Source organism: Petaurus breviceps, unplaced genomic scaffold, assembly GCF_028583685.1.
Source record: "Petaurus breviceps papuanus isolate PSGF00001 unplaced genomic scaffold, PetGlider_PUasm1.0 551, whole genome shotgun sequence".
NCBI classification, from domain to species: domain Eukaryota; kingdom Metazoa; phylum Chordata; class Mammalia; order Diprotodontia; family Petauridae; genus Petaurus; species Petaurus breviceps.
In genome coordinates, this window is record NW_027186372.1 from 26,172,213 (window position 1) to 26,198,764 (window position 26,552).

The window sequence follows — 26,552 nt, forward strand, 5'->3', positions numbered from 1 at the left end:
ACATCTCCCACCCTAAATTCTGAAATGGAGAGGCCAGAGATGGGTATAGAATCATAGAATCTTTGAGGCGGAAGGTAATTTATAGATTACCTACTCCAACCACCCCCCACCTCCCATTTTATGTTGGAACAAGTGAAGCCTTAGGGAGATTGTATGAATTTAGGCAGTACGTGTAGTGGAAAGAAGACTGGTCTTAAATTGAAAAGATCTGAGTCTGAGTTCCAGCTCCAACCCTTACTACATGGCCACAGACAAGTCAGTTAATCCCGGTGATCCTCATCTCCTTTGCAAAATGAGGACAGTAACATTTGTATTAGAGAGGAAGTGTGGTATCCTGGACAGGATGCTGGCCTGAGAGTCAGGGAGACCGGAATTCAAGTCCTACCCTGGACCCACACTGGCTTATGTGACCCTGAGCAAGTCACTTGAACTCTCAATGTTCCAGGAGATTCTTATTTTGTTCCAAACTAAAAGTTGTGGAACAGTTATTGATCCCCATTGGTGGAAGTTCTTCATGAGAAGAACACTATGCCGGTGAAGTTACAGATTCAGTCAAGAACAAAACCAAAGAGAAATCTGTGTACTCCCTATTTCACAAGGATGATGAGAAGAAAGGACTTAATAAGACTGAGATAAACAGAGGTCATCATTGTTGCCCAAGATCACACAATCTCTTTCTACAGTAGGTTGTTTCTGTAGACCCTGAATCCCAAGCCAGACGCTTGAGAAGGATCTTGATGTTAATAGTGGCAGATTTTTGTTCAACTGAAAGAAAAATTATTCTTGAATTTTGGTGGGATTTACTACCATTACAATCTCCTTAATAATTGAAATGTTCAATTCTTTTGTTTCTCCTGTTACAAAGTCCCCTGCAAGAAACCACCTGCTTAGGTGAGCTGAGTATCAGTGAATGGTTGTGGAGGATGGTCCAAAAAGAGCATGAGGGCCTTAGGCTGGATCTGTGCATGGTATAAATAGCAGGAAGGGAGAGGGAGATTCTCCTTGGAGCTCTGGCTACAGCAGTGTGCGATGAGAGCTTGCTGGTCCTTAAGGTTGAAGCCAGTGAGCAAAGATAGATATTGCTCAAATTCCCCACCCCTCACCATCCATTACTTCCCTCCACTCCACTCCCATGCCGTCACCTAGCAGAGTCACAGGATCATATGAGCACCTTGTCATTAGTATACCAAGAAGGAAGCACAGTGGGGCAACCAAGCTCAGACAGAGTCACTCTACAGCCTCTTCCTGTCCCCAAGCCCTGCCTGATAGTCAGTATATAACAAAATGCTATGTCTTTACATTGCCACGCATGATCTAGATTTTCAACCTGAATAAAGCTGATTTTTAAAAGACTCTAATGTCTTTGTTTCTCTCTGAAGTCCTTGTATCTCTAAGCCTTCTGCCTCATTTAGCTCCCAGCTTGGAAGACACTTCCCTTCATGTGATCTGCTGATGTGGGTTCTCCTACTGACGATTATACAAGGAATGAGTTGGTATATCACTGACCTTGGACCCATAGAGGTAGTATGGCTGAACGTTGGCAGGTTTATCCCTCTGTGGTTCCTGGGTGAAGGGAATGGCTGTTCGGACAAAGCTGAGAGAAGAGAGGAACCAAGAGTTTAGAGTTAGAGTGTTCTGGAATCCCAACACAGGGGTACACACTGTAACAAAGTCCTTCCTGAACAGAATGAAGAGGATAGGCTTGAACCAAAGGCTGTGATGATTACAATCCATCATAATCAATAAGCATTTATTAACGACCTAGTATGGGTCAAGGCCTGGGGCTAGATTTTCCACTTTTCTGTTTTGAAGACTGAAGGGGTTATATGGCCAAGGAAAACTGAGATGGGTTTGCAGAGCTGGCTATCTGCTCTGAGACAGCTGTATGCTTATCATTGTCAAGTAAGTTTAGAGGAGGACTGGGGTCCAAGAAGTCTCATGTTTGGGTTCAAAAGGGAGAGTACTATGGTAAAATCAGTAAAAAAAAAAATCACCCTAATTAGCAACAGCCATGATTATCAAACTCCTGCCTTCCAAGTTTGTCCTGCTCTTCAGACATTCTCTCATTAAGGCATTATTATCTCCCTTCAGACAGGAAAACTGCAGCCTAAAATAAGGGACTGATTTGCCTACACACAATCAGCAATTCAGTGGGAAGGACCGGGTCTGACTCTCTAGCCCTTTATCACTATTTCCTATATTCTACCATGTGTATGCCTAGATAGGTGTCCATTTGTAAACATAAACATGTGTGACTATGTAGGTAAAAGTAAACAGTTAAGTTAGAGACTTGACCTGTGATTTCCTGTGTATACAGGACTCCCTGATAAGGAAGGTTACCCTCCCAGTGCTGGGTGGCACTTTCCAACTTCAAGTCTTAGATACCTAGAGAACTGGTGTCAAACTCATAGAGAAATGGGGCCATTGACCATGCATATGAATCTGTGCCCCTCACACTGAAAAAGAAAACCACATATTAACATTTTGTTTATTGTTTAGTCGTGTGTCTGACTCTTTGTGACCCCTTTTGGGGTTTTCTTGGCAAAGATACTAGAGTGATTCGCCATTTCCTTCTCCAGCTCATTTTACAGATGAGGAAACTGAAGCAGTGTTAAATGACTTGCCCAGGGTCTCACAGCTACTAAGAGTCTGGGGCCAAATTTGAACTCGGATCTTTCTGACTCCAGGATAGAGCCTGGTGCTCTATCCACTGTGTCACCTAGCTGCCCCATATCAACATTATCTCTGCTTGAAATAATTCACATATTATCCTTTTCACAGGAGTCCCTGAGGGAGCTTATACTCAATGAATTCTATAATACTTCTGATGTTTTTTGGGAGACACCTCACTGGAATTTCATTCAGAGAACTTCACATATTCTTTGTATGCTCAATGGTGGAAACCTTTTGTCTTTTGAGGATGGGTTTTTGGAAATAGCCAAAAGTTGTTCGTAATTAAATCTATTGAATAATCTGAGTAATATTGGGTTGTTATTTATTTTTTTAATAAAATAAACTAGCAAAAAAAAACCCATTATCTCTGCTTTATTGTGTTTTTGCTTATTTTGTTAAATATTTCCCAAATGCATTTTCATCTGATTCAGGCTCCACTAGAGAGAGGCAAAACACAGCCCGCAAACAAGCTGCATGTTTGACACTGCTCGCCTGGGGAACTGAGACCTCTGCCCAGGGTCACAGTATATGTCAGAGGCAGGACCTGAGCCCAGGCCTTCTGGCTTCCAGGCTGGCTCTCTAGCTATTATACAATGCTGCTTCTCTTCCCAACTTTTACATAAGGAAATGAAGACACAGAGGGGGAAGGTGATATGTATAGTCAGACAGATAATGAGTGGCAGAGAATAGATTCTAATTCACGTCTGACTCTTGAGCCCAGTGACCATTCTAAAAAAACGAGCTGTCTTCTAAATTAGTTTTTCCAGGACATAGGGAGGCCAGAATCTCAAGGGAATTGAACACCTATTCTGACACGTGTGCTCTGTTTTGTCAGCATATGTGTATAACAAGGTGGGCCTATGTGCATCTTACACATGAAATCTGGACATAACTGAATACAGACATTTCTGCACACACAAGTTCACTGAGTATCACGGTTATTTGTAGACATGATTTATTTTCCTACCAAATATGTATGTTTTTAGAGGACAAGGGATCATGTCTTATACTCCTTTGCATACAGAGCACACAGCTAGGATTTACTCCACCACTCACTTGTGTGGAATGACTTGGTCGAGTATATCAACCTCTTAAGGCCTCAGTTCTATTAGATCTATAATATACCAACTCTGTAGGATCATGGTGAGGAAAAACATGAGTTCTGGTATCCCCTACAATACCAGGCAGGTACAGTGCCATATACACGGAAGTCCTTGAAGAATGTTTGTTGGCTGACTGTAGTTATGCACGGGCATATTGGGATATGCATATATGTAAATATGTTCATGAACATGAGTGCTATACAGCCGTGTACTTGCATGGCTCCTCTATGCATCATCTCCTCCATTTAGATTGTAAGCTTCTGGCGAGTAAGGCCTCTGTTTGCTCTTCTATTATTTGTATCCCTACCACTGTCCTTGGCATTTAGTAAGCACTCAATAAATGCTTTTTCTTTCACTCACTCACTCACTCATTCATTCATTCATTCATTCATTCATGTGTATTCTGCTTGACATTCAAGGCCTTTCACAGTCTGGAACGTTCCAGTTTTATCTCTTATTAAAATCCTTTGATGTACTCTGTACACCAACCAAACTAGGCAAACACTATGCTCCCCAACAAGCAACATGTCTTCATGCCTCTGTCTTTTCTCATGCTGTTCCCTATGCCAGGAATGCCTTTACAGGTGGGACAGTAGATAGAGGGCTGGGCTTTTAGTCAGGAAGACCCAAGTTCAAATCTGACCTCAGATACGGACTAGCTGTGTGACCCTGGGAAAGTCATTTTACCTGCTTGTCTCAGTTGCCTCAACTGTAAAATGAGGATAATAACAGGACCTACCTCAGAGGGTTGTTGTGGCGAACAAATAATTCAGTATTAGCTTAACACAGTGCCTGGCACATAGTAAGGGATTTATAAATGCTTATTCCTGCCCCCCTTCTCTTTCTTCCTTTGAAATCCAATACAATGCCATCTCCTCTGACACTGTTTCCTGACCTTCCCAGTTGGTAATGATCCCTTCCCCTTAGCACTTTGTTTTGCACCTCTGTTAATGCACCAATAATATAATATTGTCCATTATCACCTATGTTTTTTCTTAGTCCCCTCTTAGACTATTTTTTTTTTGCAGGGGGGGAAGGCAGGACAATTGGGTTTAAGTGACTTGCCTAAGGTCACATGGCTAGAAAGTGTTAAGTGTCTGAGGCCAGATTTGAACTCAGGTCCTCCTGACTCCTGGGCTGGTGCTCTATTCACTGTGCCACCTGGCTGCCCCTCCCTATTAGACTTGAGGCTGCTTGAGGGTGAGGATCATGTCTTACCTAATTCTGGATCTCCCATAGTGCCTACACGGCACTCTGCACACAGTAAGTGCCTAACATTTATTGTAGGCACACACATATGCACACCTGCCCTGGAAGTAAAACCCCACAGCTTCTCTCCATCCTCCATAGAAATCCTCTCACCGGTTAGTGGATCCATTGTAGCAGTAGTTAGGGAGGAAGTCAAAGTTCAGCTCCCAGAATACGTGGAGGGTGATGCGGCCATAAGGGGCAGAAACATTGTGATTGGCTTCCCGGAACATGGCGTCAAAGCTATCCAGGGTCATGTGCTTACACAGTAGCCGATGGGTTAGACGGTTGATCTCCAAAAGCCATTCAAGCTCCTGCCCCAGAGAAAGAAGACACATTTGGTTGTCTGAGCCTTGACTGAAGTCCAGGATTTTGATGAGAGGCCAATGAAATAATGGTATCTGAAAATTCTTTGAAAAGTAAAAACTGCCAAGGCAATGTAAGGGATTAAGGGACTTGATTAAACAGAAGGGAATCTGATACGATAGGAACTTAAAAACATACACAAAGCTACCAGTGTTGTAAGTCTGATCATGTCCCCTGCTTCCTCAACAAACTCCAGTGGCTGGTCCCCTTCTACCTCCAGGATCAAATAGAAAGCCCTTTGCTTGGTATTTCAAGCTCTTCTCAACCTGGACCCTTTCAGGTTACTTACACTTTAGCCCCCTCCATGTAATCTGCCATCCAACTGTACTTGCCTCCTGGCTGGTCTTTACACACAGCACCTCATCCTGTTTCTCTGAGCCTCTGCATTCTTTCATTTTCTCACTCTGTTTCTCCCTCCCTCTCTCCCTCCCACCATCTCTCTCTCCCTTTCTCTCCTCTCTTTCCTTCTCTCTCTACCTCTCTTTCTCCCTTCTGTCTCTCCCTCTTTCCCTCTCATCATTTCTCCTTCTCTCTTTCTCTTCTCTCTCTCCCTCCTCTTCTCTGCCTCTCTCTCTCCCTTTTCTCTGTCTCTCTCCCTTTCTCTCCTCTCTTTCCTTCTCTCTCTACCTCTCTTTCTCCCTTCTGTCTCTCCCTCTTTCCCTCTCACCATTTCTCCTTCTACCTTTCTCTTCTCTCTCTCTCTCACGCTCCCTCCCACCATCTCTCTCTTCCTTTCTCTCCTCTTTCTCTTTCCTTCTCTCTCTACCTCTCTTTCTCCTTCTGTCTCTCCCTCTCACCATTTCTCCTTTTACATTTTTCTTCTCTCTCTCTTTCTCTCACTCTCCCTCCTCCTCTCTGCCTCTGTCTCTCTCCCTTTTCTCCGTCTCTCTCCCTTCTCTGTCTCCCTCTCTATCTCCCTCTCAGTCTCTCTCTTTCTCCTCCCCACTCCTGTCTCTTAGAATTCCTTTCTTCAAAACCCAGCTCAAACATTTCCTTCTGCAAGAAATCTTTCCTAGTTCTCCCAACTACAAGAGCTTCTCCAAGGTTACTGCCTTCTACTTTTTTTTTTTTTGCCTTTTTTGGGGGGGAAGGCAATTGGAGTTAAGTGACTTGCCCAATGTCACACAGCTAGTTTTTGTGTTAAGTGTCTGAGGCCGGATTTGAACTCAGGTCCTCCTGACTCCAGGGCCGGTGCTCTATTCACTGCACCACCTAGCCACCCCTGCCTTCTACTTTTTATGTATCTAATACATAAACCTAATTATTTATATATTTTCTCTCTCCATTAGAGTGAAAATTCCTTGAAGGTAGGGACTATTTTTGTCTCTTTTTGTACCTTCATAGCTTATCACATTTTCTAGCATACAATAAGTGTTTAATAAATGTTTGTTGATCGATGAGTTAATAGACCTTGACATATATTATCTTCTTTAATTCTATGAATAACTTTGTGATATAGTTAGGTGGTACACTGGATAGAGTGTGGGGCCTGGAGGTAAGAAGATATGAGTTCAAATTAAGACTCAGATTCTGACTACCTAGGGTTGTTGCAAGGATCAAAGATAATATTTATAAAGCACTTAACACAATTAATTAATTATTAAATAAATAGATGCTTATTCACTTTCTGGATGTATACTATCTCTTTTAATTCTGTGAATAACTTTGTGAGGTAGGTATTGTTCACTCGTTTCAGTTGTATTTGACTCTTTGTGACCCCATTTGGGGTTTTCTTAGGAAAGATACTAAAGTGGCTTGTCATGTTTTGCTCCAGCTTATTTTACAGATGAGGAAACTGAGGCAAACAGGGTTAAATGACTTGCCCAGGGTTCCACGGCTTATAAGTGTCTGAGGCCAGATCTGAACTCAGGAACATGCGTCTTCCTGACTTCAGGCCTAAGACTCTATCCACTGTTCTACCTAACTGCCCCATGAGGTAGGTACTATAAGGAATTGGTTCAGATTTGAGATTTCATCAGTGGAGGGAAATTTTACCATAGAAACTTCCTCCACCAATGAAAATCTTATTTGATCCTCACAACAACCCTGGGAGGTAGATGCAATGATTAGTCCCATTTGACAGATGAGAAAACTGAGGCAAACAGAGGTCAAATGACTTGTTTAGAATCACATAACTAGTAAATGTCTAAGGCCAGATTTGAACTTATATCTTCCAAATTCCAGGTCCAGCACTCTATCCACTGTGCCATCTAGCTGCCTGTATGTCTGAAAGGCTACCATGTGCATGGTCCCAGAAGTTAAAATAGGAACCCTGGATCGAAGTTGAAGATGTAGGCTTAATATATGGGAATCAGTGCTATCCCAAAGTGAAAAGTGCTTCCCTAGGAAGTAATGAGCTCCTTCTCCTAAGAGTTCTTGAAGGAAAGTCCAGATGAGGACTCACTGAATATGTTATAGAGGGAATTAGTGATCAGGTATCCCTGGACTACATGGCTTCAGAGGGTGCTTCTAGCTCCAGGATCCTGGGAGGTTAAACCAAATGGTCTCTAAGGTCTCTTCCTGCAAAAATACTGACTCACAAACTTCTTAAGAGCCTCCTGTATTCAGAGCACTGTTCCCTGTCCTGAGGAAGCCTGCTTCTGCCCTCCTGAAGTTTACAATCTAGTAGGAAGATAGGAAATATACCCATGTAATTATAATACAAAATGAAACATGAAAAGTGCTTGAGATGCACAAACCAAGGGCTCTTTAAGGCATAAAGGGAGAAGACTCAGCACTGATGCTAATGTTCTATTATTCCCAGAACTCATTAGGTATCAGATTTCTAAAGCAGAAAGCAATGAGGCAATTACCTTTGTTGGACTGTGGCTATGCAGCACCAAGAGTGTCTCTCTCCTAATCAACACGAGCTAAGGCCACCCCAACCTAGCAAACAGATTACTGTACTGGGTTCTCAGAAAAAGATGCTCTCTGGGAGCTATCTTTGCATGATCAAAACCAGTACCTTTTAAATTTACCACCAAAGAGCACATTTTACATTATGAGGAAAGAGGAGAGACAATTTTGGTCTCTGAGTTGGTCAAAATGAGCTCCTATGGAACATAAGCTAACATTGCACTTTTCTGATGTGGTCTGGGGCCACCAGAATGTGCCAACTGACCACTTTCATTGTGAAAAGCTGGCAAAAATTCACCACAAAAAGAAAAGCTTCCATTTCCCTCTCAGGTCCTATTGAAACAAAATGCTTCCCACAGCTCTCACTTTATGTTTGCCACCTGAGTCTATTTTAAATTCTAGGACATTCAAAGTCATACAGAATTTCAGAGCTGGAAAGGACCTTAGACATAGAATGGCAATTGTGCTCACTCTGGACGACCTGAATTAAAATCCCATTGCTGCCATTTGCTACTTGTGAGATCTTGGGTGAATCAGTCACTTAACCTCCCCTAGACCTCATATGTAAAATAATTAGGGTTGGACCAAATGGCCTCTAAGGCTCCCTCAGTTCCAGATCTATGATCCATCATCAGAATTGGAATTAGAATACAAAATGTAAGAGCTGGAAGAAACATTATATCATAAAATAGAGTTTGTTTTGTTGTTAATAATTGTTTAGCCATGTCTGACTCTTGATGACCCCATAGACTCTGCTCCTGGGGTTTTCTTGGCAAAGATGCCAGAATAGTTTGCCATTCTCTTCTCCAGGGATCTTTCTGGATCACCTTTTGTCAGGCAAACAGAGGTTGTCACTTGCTCAGGGTTCCACAGTTAGGAAGTGTCTCAGGCTGGATTTGATGTCAGGTCTTTCTGACTTTAGGCCCCAGTTTTCTATCCACACACGGCTACCAGCTGCCTCAAAATCGAATTATGTAGCTGACAAAGATTCATTTAGTGCAATCTTCTCATTTTGGAGATGTGGAAACTGATACTCGGAGGGCAGAGGACCTGCACAATGCCCCTCAGTACTTGTATCAGAGCCGAGAGGAGATATCAAGCCTCGTATCTTCCACCCTAGTGCTATTTCCCCTATGTCACCCTCAGAGAAATTTCGAGAAGACGGGGGTCCAGGGTAGAGTAGTCATGTTTGTGTTTCATCCCCGAACATTACAGTGATACCTGTTCATGCATTTTGTTCTTAGCATCTTGGGGAATAAATAGCTATGCCTGTGAGTCAGAAGCAGACGACTACCTCTGTCTTTGTTTCCAATTAGAGATCATAGGATCACAGATTTGGAGCTGGAAGCCACTGAGTCCAACCCCCTCTTTTTGAAAATGAGGAAACTAAGAAATACAAAGGTTGAATGATTTGCCCAACATCATATAGTTAGTCATTGTCTCACACAGGATTTGAATCCAGGTTTCCTCTTCCTGACTCCAAGGCCAACACTATCTACTATGCCATGTTTCCTCTCAATCTTGCTCTGTTGAGGATGGGAAAAAAAAAAGAGATCCATTTCTCTTTATAGGAAAGGCACCCTATAAAATGTAACTAGTCACTTCCTTCCTTTGTGTTCTAGCTCCATGACCCCAAACTCAAGGGCCAGTTTTGGGTCCAGACCTTCAGATTTCCCAGTCCCCATTCTCTTACCACAATAGAGGTCAGGTCCTCACTCTCAAAGCGGCTGATGGCTTGGTCTAAGGATTTATACATTGCGGCAGAGATGCGCTGGGTAATAAGCCTGTTTAGGTCAATTGACCTACCAAGCAGCTGTGGAGAAGGAGAGAAGTTATTTAACATTCATGTAGGCAATGGAGAAAATGCTAATAGCAGGACTGGGGCAGGGATTCTGGGCAATGACTCTGGTGCCTTTTTTCAACTCATATCCTAAATTTAGCCTCTCTGTTTCTCCTGTACCTCCTCACCTTCCCTCACCCACCTCCACATCCCAACAAACCATCTCAGAGTCAAAGCAGCAAGTACCTCGAGTATGACCTATTTCTACACAGCTACTGCTGTCATATCACAGAGGTGCATTTTAATGCCAGTGGTATGAAGGAAGGGTTTATTTCAGGAATGAAAATATAGCAGAGGAGGAAATTTTCCCAGTGCACAGACATGGATATTATCACATGTGCTCCATATAATAATAAACACTTCATTGGAAAAGTCTTGTTTGCATTGATAACATTTCACTCTATGCCATTACTATCATCACCATTATTACTCTTATTTAAATTCTCTATCCCTCTCTCCCCACAGGGAAAACAATGCTGACAGTAATGGGTCTCTTGTAGCAAATGAGGTGTATTGCATTCACTTAGGGTCATCTTGTGGATCATTATGGCTGTTTCCAGAACCGAATTCAATGTATCAGCTTTTGGCAAAGTGGAATCGCATTCAATTCAACACATTTGGCAATCATTTATTAAGCTCTTCTCAGGTGCCAAGTGTCCAGGCAATAGTACAAAGAGTGCTGGGCTTGGAGTCAGGGACTCTTGGGTTCAAATCTCACCTCTGATACTTATTTGCTGTTATGATCCTGGCCAAGTCACTTAACACCCTTGTACCTTGCAACTCTTTAAGACCTACTAAGTAGTACTAAGTCATAGAAAGGTTGTGATCTGTGACCTACCTAAGGTGAGAGAGTTCCCATACCAGAAATTCCCTACATTAATGAATTCACAGATGGCTCCAACCTACCTTTCCAGTTTTATTACACATTACTCTCCTTCACACAATCTTTGGGACAACCAAACTGTTTTTTTTTTTTTTTGTAGTTCCTCACACCTGAAACTCCATCTTTTGTCACCACATTTTCATACTAGCTGTTCCCAATGCCTGGAATGCACTCCCTCACCTTCATCTCTTAAAAACCCTAGTTTAAAGTCCAGCTCGAGCATTTCTTCCTACCTAAGGCCTTTTCTTAACTCCTCAGCAGCTAGTGCACCCTTCCCCCCCATTATCATGTACATATTCATTCATTTTTATATATACTCTTTATGAAGTCGGAGCTGTTTAGGTTATCTCCTCCAGTAGAAAGTAAGCTCCTTGAGGGCAGTTCTGTATATACTCAGCATCTAGCAGTGTCAAGTACACAGTAGGCAGTTAATAAAAATTAGCTGATCGATTGACTGGTTTATGTGCAAGGCACTGTGTTAAGCACAGGGACCACACAAAGATGAATGCTAAAGCTGTTTTTCTGGGTCTTCAGGACCCTGCAGTCTGTTAAAATGACAGAATGTCCATGATTACAAATAATTCTTTTCATATCCTTCTAACTTCTCTGAGGGATCAGTACTCATGGGATCAAAGATATGGAGCTGAAAGAGATCCTGGGGCTCAAGTCCAAGTCCCCCACTTTACACATGGTGAGACTGAAGCTGGGAAAAGCAAAATGACTCACCCAAAATTATAAGTGTAACCAGGGTTCAAACCCAGGTCCTCTCACTTCCAACCCAGCACTCTCTCTGTCACTGTGTTATGGTGGTGCTCAGTTATGTTACGGGTATGCTGCAGCCAGCTCTAACTGGCTTGCCTCTGATCATTCAGTTTTCAATGTGAGCATTTAAACTTCAGAAATCAGCAAATGTTACAAGTCAGGGCTCGATTTATTATTTTGTTGATCATCTAGACTTAAGAAAGTGTTAATAATACAAATTAAACTTAAAAGTGTATGTGTATACATTTCCCCCCCAGGGAATCTGGCTGTTAAACATTTCCCAAATCTTTCCTGATTGAGCTCAATAGGAGTGCAGTAGAAGGGTCAGGGAATAAAGTCATCACCAGACTAGTGACCGCAGACATCACTGGCATCACCATCACCATCCTCCTCCTCCTGATGAGAAGCCTTTATATAGCACTTTAATGTTTCCGAAGTGCTTTGCATCCAATATCTCATTTGAGCCCCACAATACCCCTGATTAAAGTACCCACCACTTCCTTTTGATCTTTGAGAGCTTTGGAACTCAGCCTTTGTTGTGACATTACTTCTCTCCTCTCCCTGAAAAATCACTGGGCAAGGCAGTACTGTGCACAGACCGTGTAATTAGCACAGAGAGCTAAGAGCTCCAGGGTCATTTAGCTGACAGCTTGTCACACAGTGGGGTCCCCAAAAGCAGGATATGAAGTCTCCATGGTGTATCTGGGTTCTGACTGCCCTAGTCATATTAAAACCTTTCACTGGGGAAATTTTCATGTCTAGCTCCCAGAATTATTTCCTGGATATTAAGAATCAAACATGAGAATGGGGAACATTAACTTTTACCTTTTCATTATTTGGATATCCTGTATATCAGAGACTGTCCCCCTCCCCCACCCCATCCTTCTAAACTTAAAGGACTGATGAAAGATAAAATCTCCCACTTATAAATGGTAGACATGGGTAAGAAGAGAGGCAGTTAAAATTATGTATGTGATGAATAAAATGTTGATAATTCAACCAATCAATCAACAAACATTAATTAATTACCATGAGCCAGGGACTGTGCAAAGAGCTAGTGATAGAAAAATAAAAATGGTACAGTTCTTTCTATCAAGGATCTTATAGTTTAGTCAGGGGAGATGATATTTATGTGTAAGGGTTTACCTACATGAGAAATAGCTACTAGATAGACAGCAATTGATTTTGGGGGGTAAGTGCTAGAAGCTGGGGGGTGAGGAAAGGTTTCATGTAAAAGGCAGCACTTCAGCTGAGCTTTGAGGGAAAATAGAGATGCTAAGAGATAAAAGTAAAGACAGAGTGCATTCTGGGTGGGGGGACACATAGAAAGGACCATAATGGACAGCAGCTTAGGGATCGTGAGAAAGGTGAGAAAAAAACAAAAGCTTATATAAAGCCCCACTGTATGCTAGCACTTTTACAAATACTAAATGCTTTCGTAAATACCATCTCATTTGATCCATGAAATAACCCTGGAAGGCTGTTGTTTTATTGTTTCAGTTATGTCTGACTCTCTGTGACCCCATTTGGTGTTTTCTTGGCAAAGATACTGGAGTGATTTGCTATTTCCTTCTCCAGCTCATTTTACAGATAATGAACCCTGGGAAGTAGGTGCTGTTATTTTCCCCCTTTCATAATTGAGGAAACTGAGGCAAACAGAGGTTAAAGTGACTTACCCAGGATCAAATAGCTAGTAAATGTCTGAGGCTGCATTTTAACTCGGGTCTTACTGATCCTCTGACCAGTATTCTAACCACCGGGTCACCAGCTGACTTCGGTGAGAGGAGAGATCTATAGCAGCCAATAGCTACACAAGGTGGACTCAGAGGAGGAAGAATAATCACTCAGGGCTAGTATTCATATATACTGAGAGATACAATTTCTTATCATACATGAAATACAATGAAAGTTTTATATCCTTTGGTGCTCTAAGGCTAAGAGATGTGGGGGCTGATTTGGTTTCCTGGCCCTCCTTTGACAGATCACATCCATCCATATCTGAAGGAGTTTTAGGGGTTCCTTGGTTACTGGTTCTCTCCCTTCTTACCTGGACATGTCTCTGTTTCAGCAGAGTTTCATAGCGGTTAGATGGTGGATATGGAATAATGACTCCATAATTCTTGCATTCTGCTCTAAAACGTTTATCCAATAGTACACTGGATGGAGAAAAAAATAAATAAATAAGACCAATGAACATAACCATGCTCAGACCTGTCAGTAACATCTCTTCAGAACAGATGACCTATGTTATCAGAAGTTTTCTTGAATGCTTTTCAGTGTTAATTCTACCCTAGGTGACAGAAAGGGGAGTCAAAGTGTTTGCTTCCTGGTCATGTCCTTTCTTCTCTTTTAATCATATATAGATAAACGACTTGATATGAGAGCTGTACTGTATTCCTGAATAGGAATTTTGCACGATATAAAATTTGGGTAAATGGAAGCATATTTCAAGCCTGTCAGAGCAGTTTACCATCTAAAGCCGTGGTTCTCCACGGATGTATGCAGCTGTGGCATGAAATTTTGGATGTTCTACTATTGCAGATAAGGGGAAATTTATAAATAATTTCGTTTAATACAAATTCCACTTACCCAATTTTTATAGTATAATATTTCCAAAATAAACAAACTTGCTTATTTTACATAGTAACCTGAATACACATCAGACTCTACAAAAATAGCTACTGTGCATGCTTGAGTGTCCTAATTCTGGGATGTTGCCAACTCAAATGTTCTAAGGCCAGGACTTCCACACAGTGAAGAATACTGTGTCAAAAGCAAAAATGTCATGACCTCAAGTAATGTCACAGAGGATCCTCTTAAAATAAGAAAAAATGTTTTATAATGCAAATAAGTACTTCCTAATTTATTTGGTTTGCAAATTAAGATTTTCTCAAGATTAGGTTCTCTTAAAGTGGGCTATAGGTATGCTTAAGGCCCCTTCTGATGATCATACTGAGTCTGATACGGGATGACAGATGGAGTATGAGTAAGATATTCTTATCATAGCATTGGAACTAATTAGAAAGACCTTCTGAATCCAGATTTAGGTTCTAATGGCGGAATCACGGATACCACATGTCTTTTTTCAGAGAAGCAGGAGAATGAACAATGGGGAATATCAATTTTTACTTTTGGATTATCTGGGTAATCTTCACCTCATAGACTCCCCCATCCCTCTAAACTTAAAGGTCTGATTAAGGATGAAACTTCCCATTTACAAATGATCAATATGGGCAAGAAGAGAGTTACTTTGAATTTATGCAGGCAATGAATAAAATGTTGATAGTCTGATCAATCAACAAGTAAGTATTAAATTACTATGTGCCAGGCACTATGCAAAGAGCTGGAGAAGCAAAAACAAAAAAATGACGTGGTCCTTTCCATCAAGGATCTTTCGTTCAGCCAAGGAAGATGACTTGTCTCAGTGGAGTTTTTAGAGGTAATATCACTCACCACTCTATCCAGGGGATTCTCATACCTGCCAGCCATCGCTTTGTAGTAGGCAAAGATCTGATCCGCTAATTTATACACAAACTGATCGAAACATAGATTGACCTGATGAAGAAAAGGCAGAAAATGTTATTGGCATCTCTTACTTTCATTTATGAAATGGAAGAGAACAACTTATGTGCTCTTCAATACTAACTTGGCCCATAGTAAAAGCTGGAGTGGCAGAAGGAAACAGAGTTCTGGGCCCTGAGTGAGGCCTGGATTCATATTTCATCTCTGATACATACTGGTTGTGTGATCCTGGACAAGTCACTTCAATCTCTTTGAACCTCAGTTTCCTCATCCGTAAAATGGGAATGGTAATATTTGCCTTATAGAGTTGTTGTGAAGAAAGCATTTTGTAAATATTAAAATGCTATGGAAACATGCTGAATTAGCATTACGATTATTTTATATGTGAAAGCCCAGGCCCTTCTTCTTTATGGGTCTCCAGCTTGTCCTCAGAGAAGGACAAAAGTTAGTCACCAAACCACTGAATTCTTCACAGAAGCATAAAAGCTAATCTGTTATCAATCAATCAACAAAACACCTACTAAGTGCCTGCTATGTGCCATGGACTCAGGATGCAAAGACAAATATGAAAAATTATCTTCCCTCAAGAAGTTTGCATCAGTGAGAGAAACACAAGGATCTGGGGTGGGGTGGGAAGGGGCAATATCTCTCATAGATTTATCTTCATATCGTGCAATGAATGGCAAGGGACTCTCTCAATCCTAGCCTCCTCCATTTATTGCTGCTCTGGTGTGTTTCCATTTCTCATCTTGTTTTGGACATGCTTTCCAATCTCTAGCACAGAACTGTTGGGGTGATTTTTTTTTACCCCTCTGACTTCGGAACTTTTTTTTCTTCCTGTCTGGTGTTTTTACCCATTTTTCACATTCTTTCAAAGAATCATAGGCTCTCAGAACTGGAAAGAACATTACAAGATGTCATCTTGCAAAAAAATTCCCTCTACTACACTTCTACTTAAAAAACCTCTGGTGATGCGGAACATGCTATCTCAGGAGGCATTCCATTTCACTTTAGGGCAGATCTGATCATTAAGAAGCTTTTCCTTACATCTAGACAAAATGGATCTCTCTAAAACTTCCCTTTGCTCTCTGGGACAAAGTAAAACACGTCTAAATGTTTTTGTTTTTGTTTTCCATGACAGCCCTTCCAGCACTTGAAGAAAATGATCATGTGCTACCTACATCTTCTTTTCTCCTGGTTAAATATTCCCAGGGCCTTCAACCAGAAACGCTGTTTAGGTATTGATGGCTGAGAATAAGTAAATAGCAACTGTCTTCTGTTCTGGCCAGAAATACTGTGGGTCTTCCCCACCCAGATAGATTTCTTTGGGTGCATTTTAAAATCTCAATTGCTACCTAACCCTCAGTTGTTGAATGGTCGAGGTCTCAGACTAACTGAGACCTGGGAAAGACCTTAATTTTAAAAGGCCAAGGTTACCCACTGCATCCTGGGTCCTCGCCAGTTGTCTTGACCTTTGTCTTGCCACTAGACTGACATCCCAACTGGAGGAGAGAGCTAGGCTGACTTTGTGGAGCTCTGCCTCACTCAGATTCACCTCAACGGCAAATGAAGACATCACGTTCTCGAGAATGAAGGGCAAACATAACATATGGTACAGTCTACAGGCTCTTCACTAGCCCTGATGCCTCATTCTGGGCATACTCTAGCTAGTCAATGTCTTTCCTGCAATGTGGTGTCTAGTGCAGAACACAAAGTTAAAACTCTCTATGTCCTAACACACATAGAAAACCTTTATTACACTGATTCATAAGCCCATCAATGGTGAACTTGCCATATTCCAGTATGAATAAAGGTTCACATGAGACACAGAAGGTCAACCACCCAACAAAAGCAGGAGCTGTAAATGGCTCTGGGCTGGGGGCATAAAAAAGATGTGGGTGAGGAAAGCTCAGGGTGTGAAAATAATTGTAGAGGAAATGGGTTATATTTAACTGTTCTATCCTGCATTCTTTTGTCTCCAGATCCTCAGATCCAGAAGGGCCAATTCTTTATGGAAACTTCTTTGATTTCTGACAGAGCTTTTATACCACTACAATTACCTATAAAAACAAAGTAAGCTGAACAGTAGGGACATCCGCCTCCCCATTTCACTTTGATGTTTTTTGTTCTACTGGTTTGGTTTTGCTTCCCTTGGTGGTACCTTGCTGAAGGAAAAAAAATACCCAAAATCAGAAATGGGTATCCAAGCATTAAGGAACCATCTGCTGTACTAGGCACTTGAGAAACAGGAAATAAGACACAGTCCTTGCCCTCAGAAAGCTTACAATGACCAATATTCAGCAAATTAAGTTTGACTTTGATGCCATCTTCCTTAAAGCCTTGTCATGCCCAGGACCTGTGGCACCCAACTTGGGTCAATGTTTATGATTTTGGTGTGTATGCCTCCCCAGAACACAGGGAACAGGTTGGCATTCTTGTTCATTTTTCCCATGAAACATACAAGCTTTTGCTTCACAACACACACTGCAGGAATGCGCTCCCCCCCCCCCCCAAAAAAAATGGCATGTGGATCCCTGGGCACAGGGATCATACTCTTATGTAGCAGCTGGATCATCTGGCAATGACTACGACCTGATGGCTCAGCCCATTACTCCAGGACCTGCTATTCCAGGTGCCCCTCAGCCTATCCCTGTTGCAGGTGAGCACACTATCCGTAACTACCCGGCAAATGTCCACGGGGCTCTGCTGAGTGGGCTGAGGGAAGCTGGGCACATTGCAGACCGGTTTCTAGGTGCTATGTACACACTCCCGCGCCAGGCAACCCCCGGGGTCCCAGATCCCCAGCCCCCCAGCATGTGAGGCTGAAGTGAAGCTCACATGAGTGTGGGCTGGAAAGACTGTCTAATTAGATGTGATGTGTGTTTGCTTCAGTAAAAGCAAACTTCTCTAGCAATAGATTTCACCAGAAGTTCCTCCTGGTGTCTCTGTCCCCATGAGGAAGGAGAGCCAAGGGCTGGTCCGATGCCGAGAGAGGACCTTCCAGAGTGACTGTTTGGTTGGATGTAAGGAGTGCACAATAGACCTGTTTGTTCAAAAATCCCTGTTTTCACTGAAGTTTAGGACTCTTAAAGCAGCAGCTGTGGGAATACAGTTGAAGGAGCGATTGTCTCTTTGGTTTGGCTTGAGTATTTTTTTGTTTATTATTATTTTTTAGAATAAAAGTTCCTATGAAAACCAAAAAAAAAAAGGGGGGGGGGGTGGCTAGGTGGTGCAGTGAATAGAGTACTGACCCTGAAGTCAGGAGGACATGAGTTCAAATCCAGCCTCAGACACTTAACACACTTACTAACCGTGTGACTTTGGGCAAGTCACTTAACCCCAATTGCCCTCCAAAAAAAAAAAAAGCAAAAATAAATAAATAAAATAAAACAGGGTGGATAGGTGGTGCAGTGAATACAGCACCATCCCTGGAGTCAGGAGGACCTGAGTTCAAATCTGGCCTCAGACATGTAACACAAAACTAGCTGTGTGACCTTGGGCAAGTCATTTAACCCTAATTGCCCTATCTTCCCCACTCCAAAAGGCAAAAACTAAAATAATAAACTAAAATAATTAAAAATTATTAAATTTGTAAATTATTTAAAAAAATCTGATTAGTCCTCCACTTGATATTTCAAAATGTTTTTCATATCCAATATCTCATTCAATCCTCATGATAGCTCTTTGAGTGTGGGTAGAGCAGGATAAGGATGATCATTTCTTCTTTATAGACAGTAAAACTGAGATACAGAAAGTGCCTTAAATAACTGATGAAAGGTTGGTTGGTTTATTTGGGGGTGGTGGCGGGGTCAAGGCAGTGACAGCTGTTTTTGTTGCAATTGTTTGGACAGGTGATTTCACTAATGTACTGAACTCCCAGTATGGAAACTTCTTCCATGGATGCTGATTAGCAACTCATATACAACCGAGTCGTACAGCAAAGAAGTTTCAACAAAGAATTGGGTCTTCCAGATCTGAGGATCTGGTGACAAAAAGAATGCAGGGTATAACAGTTACATATAATCCATTTCTTCTGGAATTCTTTTCACACCCTGACTCCAGTTGCCTGGAGCACTGAATGGTTAAATGGGTTACCCATAGTCTCATATCCAGTATGTATCAGAGGTAGGGCCTGAGTCCCACAACAACTGCCCCCCTCTCCATTATATCATATTTCCTCCCTGACCCAAGTGACCTAGACATAAATATCCTTTGTTAAACTAAACCTTCCCAAACATCTGTAGGAGATACTTTATTAATTTAATTTTTTTATTATTAAAAACTTGACAGCCATGAGCAAATATGAACATTCCCTCACACAAAGAACCAAAAAAGAAGATTGTTTTGGAAACTGTGAATCTCTAGTAGTTACAGCTTGGAATTTTTAAAAAGGAGATATGAAATTTAGCTTGGTAGTTCTACCATAGCCCTGCTTCTCTCTGTCTTCTGAGGTTCCTTCTGTTGCCCTTTAAGTACTTTCTAAAATGTTTCATTCCAGCACATCTTTTTTTTTTTTTTTTGCTTTTTGGAGGGCAATTGGGGGTTAGGTGACTTGCCCAAAGTCACACGGCTAGTAATTGTGTCAAGTGTCTGAGGAACATTTGAACTCAGGTCCTCCTGACTCCAGGGCCAGTGCTCTATTCACTGAGCCACCTAGCTGCCCCCACCAGCACATCTTTAAAGGTGGCTACCTCCAGTTATAAAGCAGGGGAGAGGCGGAAATGTAAGGTGATGCTGGGTCCTTACCTCGGCCTCAATCTCGTCATACAGGAACTGCTTTTTGAACTTTGTCAAGGCGTAATATGCACTGTCATTATAGAGATCCAAAGGATACAGCACATACCTGAGGGGGACAAACAAAGCTCTGAAAGCGATCTCCATCATAATGCAGGGTTTCTGGACTCAGGGAAAACAAAAGGGATGAGCATAATTTGGGAATCGATTAAGGCTGGATGTATACTTGGACTTAAAGTGTGTTGTGGTTCAGTCGTTTTCAGTCTTGTGAGACTCTCTGTGACCCCATTTGGGGGGTTCTTGGCAAAGATACTGGACTGGTTTGCCATTTTCTCCTCCAGCTCATTTTACGGATGAGGAAACTGAGGCAAACAGGGTTAAGTGACTTGCTCAAGGTTACACAGCTAGGAAGTGTCTGAGGCTGGATTTGAACTCAAGGTAGCTGTTTAGAAGTAGAAAAGAAGAGTGCTCACTCTTTTATTGCTTTATAGTACCCCTGGAAGTCAGTGTGTGTAATGGATGGAGAGAAGAAGACCTGGGTTTGAATCCCACCTCAAACACACATACTAGCTACTTGAACATAGCCAAGTAGCTAAAGCTCTTGGTGCCCCAGATGTCTAAGACTAAAAATTACAGGTGACTCAAAAGTTCCCTACACAAATGAAGCCACACGCACACACACACACAATAATGCCCATAGTCTTGGGTGAATTATTATTTTTTTATCCCACTGAGGCAGGTAAGCACTTAAAATTTATGGATACAGAAATCAAAAGATTAGGTCAATTAGGATAATAAGCCCAAGGCCCTAATTAGATTGGTCTGTAAAAAAAAACCAGTCAGCAGATAGGAATATTGACAAACATACAAACCCAAATGCTCCCTAGAGATAATTTCTTCTCAAGACTGCTAATGCTCACTGCCATCAGACCTGATTGTTAGGAGTGTGGGTAAGAGTGTCAATAGGGCAGCTAGGTGTACAGTGGATGGAGTGCCAAGCCTGGAGTCAAGAATACCTGAATTCAAATCTGCCTCAGACACTTATGAGCTGTGTGACCCTGGGCAAGTCACTTAACCGTATTTGCCTCAGTTTACTCATCTGAAAAAAAATGGGCTGGAGAAAGAAATGACAAACCACTCCAGAATCTCTGCCAAGAAAACCCCAAATGAGGTCACAAAGAGTTGAACACGACTGAAATGACTGAACTACAAGAAGAAGAGTGTAAACAGGTAGACTTTTCTCATCTATTTACAAAGCTGATTCACATGATTGGTATTTGGGCTAATGCCTAGCCTGAGTTTCTTTAGGGCAGGCACACTGCTTCTTCTCCAGTTTCCCCTGTGCTTTTATGGCAAGCACTTGGCCCTGGGAGGACCAGACCCCTTAGAAGTCATCTCCCTTTCAAGCCTCCCCCGTGAACCCCAGCCCTGCCTCTTCTTACTCCATCATGGAAGGTTCTTTGGTTTCCAATATATGGTCTGTTAAAATCCAGGGCATGGACATCTCAATAGGGAACTGGATTCGACGGCCCATCGTTAATTCCAGGAAGAATTCTCGGAACCAGAGCTGGGAGAGGTCACAGCACTGCTGCAGGGCTTCTAGAGGCACAAGTAAGAGAAACTAGCATTAGTCATCCCATAGAGAGGTGATGTCAAGATGCCTGCAGCACCAGAGTCTGGTCTGCTTCTTTGGAATTTGGTGCAGGTGGTCAAAAAAGAGATCATGGACTGATCTCACAGGGCTACAACAGGCTCAAATGAATCATAAATGGCTGTAATAGTGTCAGTCAATCATCTTCATCACTGATGTTGTTACTAGGTTAATGCCTTTGCAGATCATGGTAGCCATCAATTTGCTGGAGATGTAAAGGACAAAAATGTTGGTGGAAATACTAGGGAATAAATATTACATGGTAGAGTAATCTTATCCAGCTCTATTTCTCATTAATCCCTAAAATGAACTCTCTGCTTGCACCAGATGGGTCTCTTTAATGCCTCCCTTGTCTCCAACCCACATTAATTCCTTGATGTCTCTCTCTCACCTGAAGAGTTTCTTTTCTGCTTTCTAATAGAAATTCTATTTTTAGGACAGCTAGGTGGCACAGTGCATAGAGTGCTGGACCTGGAATCAGGAGGACCTGAGTTCAAACCTGGCCTCATACACTTCCTAGCTGTGTGACGCTGGGCAAGTCACTTAACCACAATTGCCTTAAAAAAAATTCTATTCTTGTTTCAAGACCTTGCTCAAGTCCCACCTCTTCCATGAAGCCCACCCTTGATTACTTCAAACTAAACTGATTTCCTTTCTCTTAAACATACAACATTTAATGATCTGTAAAACAAACCTTGGTATTTATTATATTTGTTAGAATGTAAGCTCCTTGTAGGTAGGGATTTTTTCATTCTGTGTATTTGTTTCCTTCATACCTAGTATAGCACCTGGAATGTAATAGCGCTTAGTAAATGCTTGATTAGCTGATTGCTTTGTCCTGCTCTCTAACTATTTAATGTATATTAATCTAGTGTTTCCAGTAGACTTATCAGATATTATAGTTCTTTTGTATTCTCCATAGCGCTTAGTATAGTGCTGGGTGCATTGCAGGAACTCAATATGTATTATCAGACTGACTGAATGATCAGTCTGTCTATAGAATCCCAGTCTATGATCATTTACATTTGGAAAATAAAGTTTTGTGCTAACTTCAGAGGGCAATGAAGCCATGACTGAGTCTTAGAGCAATCCTGATTGCATGAATCATTGAGGATTTCTTTAAGGTTGCACATGTCATCATATTGTCTACATCCCCAGGGACCCACTCCTCCTTCATGTCATCCTGTCCAACCCAGACAAAACCCGACATACAGGGAGGAAAAGGAAGATCAGAAAACTGGCAGAAATGCCCTGGGATCCTGCCTTGCTGTAAGCTAAGTATTACTAATTAATGGGTCTTAAGTAGCTAACTTGACAGATGTGGTAATAATAATAAGAAAATTATGTTAGCTTTATTCCCTGAGGACATGGAAGCTTATGTCCATTCCTCCCTTGAGGGTTATGAGCCAAGCCAGCCACAAACATCTGCTGAAAGAAATTCTGCTAAATCAGGAAGAAAGGAAGCCAGACAGACCCCAGTTTCCCTAACCTCCCAAATCACACTATAAACATTCTCCATAGGGAATTGAGCAATTATGGGAACAAAAGAGGTTCAGTCAGACTGACATGCTCATCCCCTCACCTCACCCTCTTCTGATTTGGAACTGGGAATCAGGGCTCACCACTGATGTTGAGCAGATGAGTGAAGAAGAAGGATTGCTTGTGGAACTCCTCGATGGCGAGAACAATCGGTCCATCGAGGCTACTCCTTAAGGTCTTCTTGGAGCCACTTTTGTCTGCGATGAGGGACTCCAGCATGGTCCTCACCATGTATAGCTTGAAAGGACAAAGAGACACCAGAGAGTTAGGCGATGGGTGCTTTTATCCTAATAATAATAATAATAATAATACCCAAAGTAGTAATACTACTAGTGATACCCAATGGTTCTGCAACATGATAACATGGCATCTGAATCATCAGCAAAAGATCTGACCACATATGGTCTATCTTTAGTGTCAAGTATTTTCTATTCAATTTTTATTCTTTGAAACAGATAACCACCTATGTGTGATGGGGAAGTATATTCAAAACATCCTTTTTACTTCAACTGAAAATATGAAGAAATACTATTTTTCCAGCCTAGAACCCTTTCAAAAATTTTCCCTTTAGGAAAGTATGGAACAAAAATATTGAGGCTTCAGAAAGATGGAATAAGAATGGTAAACAAATTCAAAACAAAAAAAATCACACTTTTTTTCTATTTAAGATAATGTTTCATTCTGAAGGGATGAGGGTATTGATCACAGAGAGGTCCCCTTTAACCACTCTAGGAGAACATTTGAGGAGAATGGTCAAAGAAGGAACTGAGTAGTTACTGAGTGACTATTCTATTTGATATAGTAGAGTATTAACCCCAAGCTGCATTTTAACATACAGTGCCCTTTTGGTCATTCAAGATTTCTATAAATGTTACTTCAAATTATCTTGGGGTAGAGAGAGATGTTCAAGGGCACAGTAAGACAATGTCAGTTTGGACATTTCTCTCTAAGCTAGAAATGCTTGAATTTAGAATAATGTTAATATAAATAGTTTCTGGTAGAATCCTGCCTGATACACATAGTACAGTATTTGTACTAATGTTTTTTTTCTCTAGCAATATGTATGAAGAAATGCTAGTAGTATTCCTTGCCCTAGAGACAGCTTGGTGGCTCAGTAGATAGTGGACTGGGCCTGGAGTCAGGAAGACTTGTGTTCAAATGCAGTCTCACACACTTACTAGCTGTGTAACCCTGGGCAAGTCACTTAATCTTTATTTGCCTTAACCCACTGGAGAAGAAAATGGCTAATATCTTTGCCAAGAAAACTCCATGGAAAGTATTGGTGTGGTATGGTTCATGGGGTCACAGAGTCAGAAACAACTGAATAACAACACAATCCTTCCCCTAATGTAGGGGGCTGACTGTAACTGCCTATTTTGACTGTATGCTTTAAAATCAAGCCAACATGCTCTCTTTCTTCTTTCGGTGAGGTTTTGGAAACTGAGCCAAGGAATATACTGACAATGAACATTTACTTGCTAAAGGCTGTTTTATTGATGCATACTGGAACTAATATGCCATATCTTTCTGAAGCCACAAAGGGACCTAGCATTCCCTAAGTCAAAGATGCTCAGCAGCATGGATTTACTGGAACTCATACCAATAGTGAGGTTGCCTAAACAATTTTCAAGACTCAAGCCTTTATGCTGCAATGGTCCCCAAAGAAATTTGCTGTGGTGAGCCTTGGATCCATCAAAGCACAAGGAGACAGCCCAATAAAAAACAATTATTACAATGCTGTTGAAATTGCTGCTGTCTGTGGAGGTAATGCCAGGGATACAATAAATAGGACAAGACAGAGAGTCACTGAAACGTCTCATCTCAACAGCAGTCTGTCCCATAGTGCTGGCTTTCCCAGGATTCCCCTAAGCACCTCTGCTTGCTAGAATCTATGCTTAATAGCCCACTCTCTAACCATGTCACATAATGAGAATAACCCTATAATAAAGGGCTTTTGAGCCACGAACCTCTCTGGCAGTCTGGTGAAGCCTATGAACCACTTCTCGCAATATTTTTTTTTAATTAAAAAATGAAGTAAATGCTAGATTTCTGCTAGAGGTTAGTGAAAATAAAGAGGCAATTTTTTCATATTGAAATCTACCCATGGATCCCCTGTGGATCTGCAGAACCCAGGTTAAGAACCCTTGCTAGAATATAAATGACTATAAAGCAGGGACGTGAAAATGCTTACCTAAGAAATGCTTTGTGATTTATAGTTGTTGAGAAATTGAGAAAAGATGGATGGGGCTGGGTAGCATCGAAGATAAATGCTTGTAGACCTTTCCTATTCCCCACTACTCACAACTTTTCCTTAATAATAATAGTTAATATTTACATAGTGCTTACTATGTCCCAAGTACTATGCTAAGTGATTTCCAAATATTATCTCATTTGATCCTCACAACAGTCTTGGAAGGAAGGTACTATTATTATCCCCATTTTACAGATGAGGAAACTGAGGCAAATGAAGGTTAAGTGACTTGTCCAAGTCACTTTTCTTTTGTTTCACCTCTCCATCTATCTCTTGATATCGCCCTCATCTTTTCTCCAGCATGTTTTCTTACCCTATTTTCCTTCTCCTTCTTTTATCTTTCTCTCCTGCCCATCTCTTAGGCCTGCTATTAATACGCAGGTACTCAGCTTAATGCCCTATGGCATTCACAGCTGAGAAGGTCATTGACTCCTGGTAATTAAACAGAAGTATTTGGAGCTGTCCATGGTATAGAAGACTGATCACTGGGCTTAGGGTCAAGAGACCAGGGTTTGATTCCTGCAGCTGCCATTTACTAGCTATGTGTCTTGGGCAAGGCATATCATTTCTCAGAAACTCTATAAAATGAGGAGCATGCATCAGATGATCTCTGGGTCCTTTCTGGTTCTAAAATCCCTTTACACTAAGTGAACTACTTCCCTCTTATCTAGGAGGACACCAGGAAGAAAAAAAGTGTCTCAATGAATTTTTTTTCCTGTAGCCCTTTTGGAAAACAGTTTTTCTCAGATTCCCAAGAGTTCTTTGGGATCTGTCCCCTCTCCCCCTCCATCCATCAGGTTATGGGAAATTACACCCATTTGTGGGTTCTAAAGATCCTACTTCATTTTTCCCCCTGTCATTTACCTGACTATCCTATTCCAATTAAATATTTTGCTATTAAGAGTAGAGGGTGAGGAAGAAAGTTTCTTCCAAACAATAAATTATGTTGTATAGAAAGCAGAAAATACTCATGTCAATTAATCTGAAAGACATGAAAACAGGGTAAATTACTTGGCTGTAATGATACTCAAATTCTGAGAAGAGATAGGGAGACTGGTTATTGACTTGATTCATGATTGGCCAACGTTTCTTTTCTCTGAGTCTCAGATTCCCCATCTGTATGA

The 26,552-nt window shown here is 41.5% G+C and overlaps 1 protein-coding gene across 1 annotated transcript in view; it reads right to left on the reverse strand.

Moving 5' to 3' along the window:
• Positions 1-26,552, reverse strand: part of CYFIP2 (cytoplasmic FMR1 interacting protein 2) — a 143,066-nt gene that overhangs the window by 60,174 nt on the left and 56,340 nt on the right. The window contains exons 17-24 of the mRNA XM_069102493.1: positions 23,261-23,414; positions 21,430-21,586; positions 20,000-20,096; positions 15,210-15,286; positions 13,779-13,887; positions 9,940-10,059; positions 5,139-5,338; positions 1,507-1,594 (exon numbers count right to left, since the gene is read on the reverse strand). Of these exons, the coding sequence (XP_068958594.1) occupies positions 1,507-1,594; positions 5,139-5,338; positions 9,940-10,059; positions 13,779-13,887; positions 15,210-15,286; positions 20,000-20,096; positions 21,430-21,586; positions 23,261-23,414 (1,002 nt within the window). The remainder of the gene's footprint in view (positions 1-1,506; positions 1,595-5,138; positions 5,339-9,939; positions 10,060-13,778; positions 13,888-15,209; positions 15,287-19,999; positions 20,097-21,429; positions 21,587-23,260; positions 23,415-26,552) is intronic.